Here is a 2,360-nt window from a genome sequence, read left to right as displayed (position 1 = left end):
TAGCAAAATTCATATGATCACTTAGTATCTCGCTTACTCGATCGTTTAGCAAAACTCGCTTACATGATCATTTAACAAATCTCTCACTATCGTTTAGTCTCTCATGAGGGCTATCGTGTAGGCTATCGTGAGTAAACGATTAGTGAATTACTTAATGAAGCCATACCCTACCAAAAATGAAAACACTTGTCATTTTTATCTTCGGTTATCAAATAACTGAAATCAACCTCCCACTTGTACGGTTAATAGAGAAAAGAATAACCAATTCAACAATTATCTCATAATTGTTTAATTATAAATAAATATAATAACTAACTTATCATATTATATTTATAACCTATAGTTTTAATATCACATCATATGTAATATTTAAACCATATTTCTTTTCTCCTTGATATAAATCATATTTATATCAATTCTTCCCATTAATGTATCGTATCTCATACATAAAATCAATTATATCACATATAATTGAACCAGTTTAATTATATCATATATAATCAAACTCCTTCTTGTCAATTTGAATACTTCAAATTGACCCAAAAACTGATTCTCAACTTGAATCCATTGAGCTACCAAGGGAACCTTATGGACCTTTAGTTTGAAACTCCACTGGTACGTGAATAACTGACTAAACTCTTTAGTCACGAGATCCACCATCTGCTAACTATCGGACACTCCACTGAAGATCGATAGCTGCACTCTTCGCACTACAGATATATTTTTGTTTCCATATAACCAATCAATATTTTGATAACCCTTCACAAATCGCTTGTAAGTACAGTTGAGCCAATTTAGCATTTTGCACTTGTAGTTACATCTAACTCCTTAAGTACCACTGATTCCTCTAATAAACAATAAGTCATAGTCCTATTATGACTGGGTCCTCTCTTCCAAAGAGAGGATGTGGCCACTATGTTTAGGACTCGGAATTAGCCCTTAATAGAGAAATCTATCTACTTACCCCTACTTCGGGGAAGGAGTGAATTCCGTCTTGTGTAACTGAGTTCTCAGCTCCCCACTTAGACAAATCCCTAAAAAGGTAGGCTTGTTGAATTGGCAATCTAGCTACTCTCACCCATACTAATAAAAGGACCACCTTCATAGGCAAGAGTTCCCAAAACACTCAGGATTAAGGTCATGTCACCAATGGTTGTTTTAGTGAAATGTAAGTCTCAATTATCAATGGCGTTATATAAAGAGAAGAATCATCTCATGGTTCGTTCTTATACAAACTCTTTGTATAAGACACCCCCATTCGCATGTGTCCACATGAATGATTAGGATAGTGCCATCTTTAGTAGTTCACAACAGTTGTAAACCTCTACAAAGTAGGTCGTATCCATATTGTCACAAGGATAAGTTATCCCTCCTTTATCCTTATACCATAGACCTTTTAGCTTATTACATAAGGTATGATCCACTTATATATCTCATATACATGCTTAAGTTTACATAAAATAACCACGAATCTTTGTTTATTGGATATGAGTAGATGCAAATAAAATAACTTTTATTTTATTAATAACAATGTGTATAAAGTTTACAAACTACGAGACTCCGGGAGAATTAGGACACCAATCCTAACAACACATGTCCTTTTTCTCCTATTTACTATAAACACTCTCTCTATTCACCTTGATATTGACCCATACAAACACCTTCCGAAGGGGGACGCTCCCAAGGCACTTCGAGGCCAAGCATGAGTCTCACAGTATGAACTTTTAGGGAGAACGTGAATGGAAAAAATTGACATATTGTATACATCTTTTTCCTTCCACCGAGTATTTTACAAAAATAGGTTTATTAACTTAGTAAAAATCGGCTAATTAATTTTAACTAAGTCGTTGTTAATTTTCTTAATATAACGCTTATATTGAATATCCCAACACTATGTGACTTCATTTGTTAAACTTTTTAACAAAATCAATTACTTATTGCATGCTTATAAAATATTTACCCAATTTACCTTCCAGGTCAGTTCCTAGTAGAGGTGTTCTGTTTCCGTCAACTTAAACACCTCACCTAGACAAAACTTTCCTTAGACAAAGGTCTCTTATGAGCAATTTATAAATTTAATCTCTTATTGATATTTATATTAATCCTATTAAAATAAATTAAAAGATTAACTCATTTCTAATCTCATTAGAAATGTGTTTAACATAAGTATTGGTGAATTAATTTAAACCATTTAAAATTAAATTGGATTTATATTTGCATACAACTCTTTATTATAGATTTTAATTCTAATTTCATTATACTTGTAACCATTATAAAATAATGAAAAATAAAATCTATAATTGCATTCAAAGACATTGATTAAATATAACATTTATATTGTTCGTTACGAGAACTTTGGT

General features: G+C 31.9%; 1 protein-coding gene across 1 annotated transcript in view; it reads right to left on the bottom strand.

The window, feature by feature from the left end:
- The window catches only part of LOC150036450 (uncharacterized), a 7,416-nt gene extending 7,223 nt beyond the window's left edge, over positions 1-193 (bottom strand). The window contains exon 1 of the mRNA XM_090313130.1: positions 167-193. Within this exon, the coding sequence (XP_090169256.1) occupies positions 167-193 (27 nt within the window). The remainder of the gene's footprint in view (positions 1-166) is intronic.
- Positions 194-2,360: the final 2,167 nt, after the last annotated feature.

The sequence above is a fragment of the Benincasa hispida genome, chromosome 4 (assembly GCF_027475165.1).
Source record: "Benincasa hispida cultivar pf3 chromosome 4, pf3_genome.v1.1, whole genome shotgun sequence".
NCBI classification, from domain to species: Eukaryota; Viridiplantae; Streptophyta; class Magnoliopsida; order Cucurbitales; family Cucurbitaceae; genus Benincasa; species Benincasa hispida.
The sequence above is the reverse complement of the archived record's forward strand: the minus strand, read 5'-3'. Positions and strand labels throughout refer to the sequence as shown.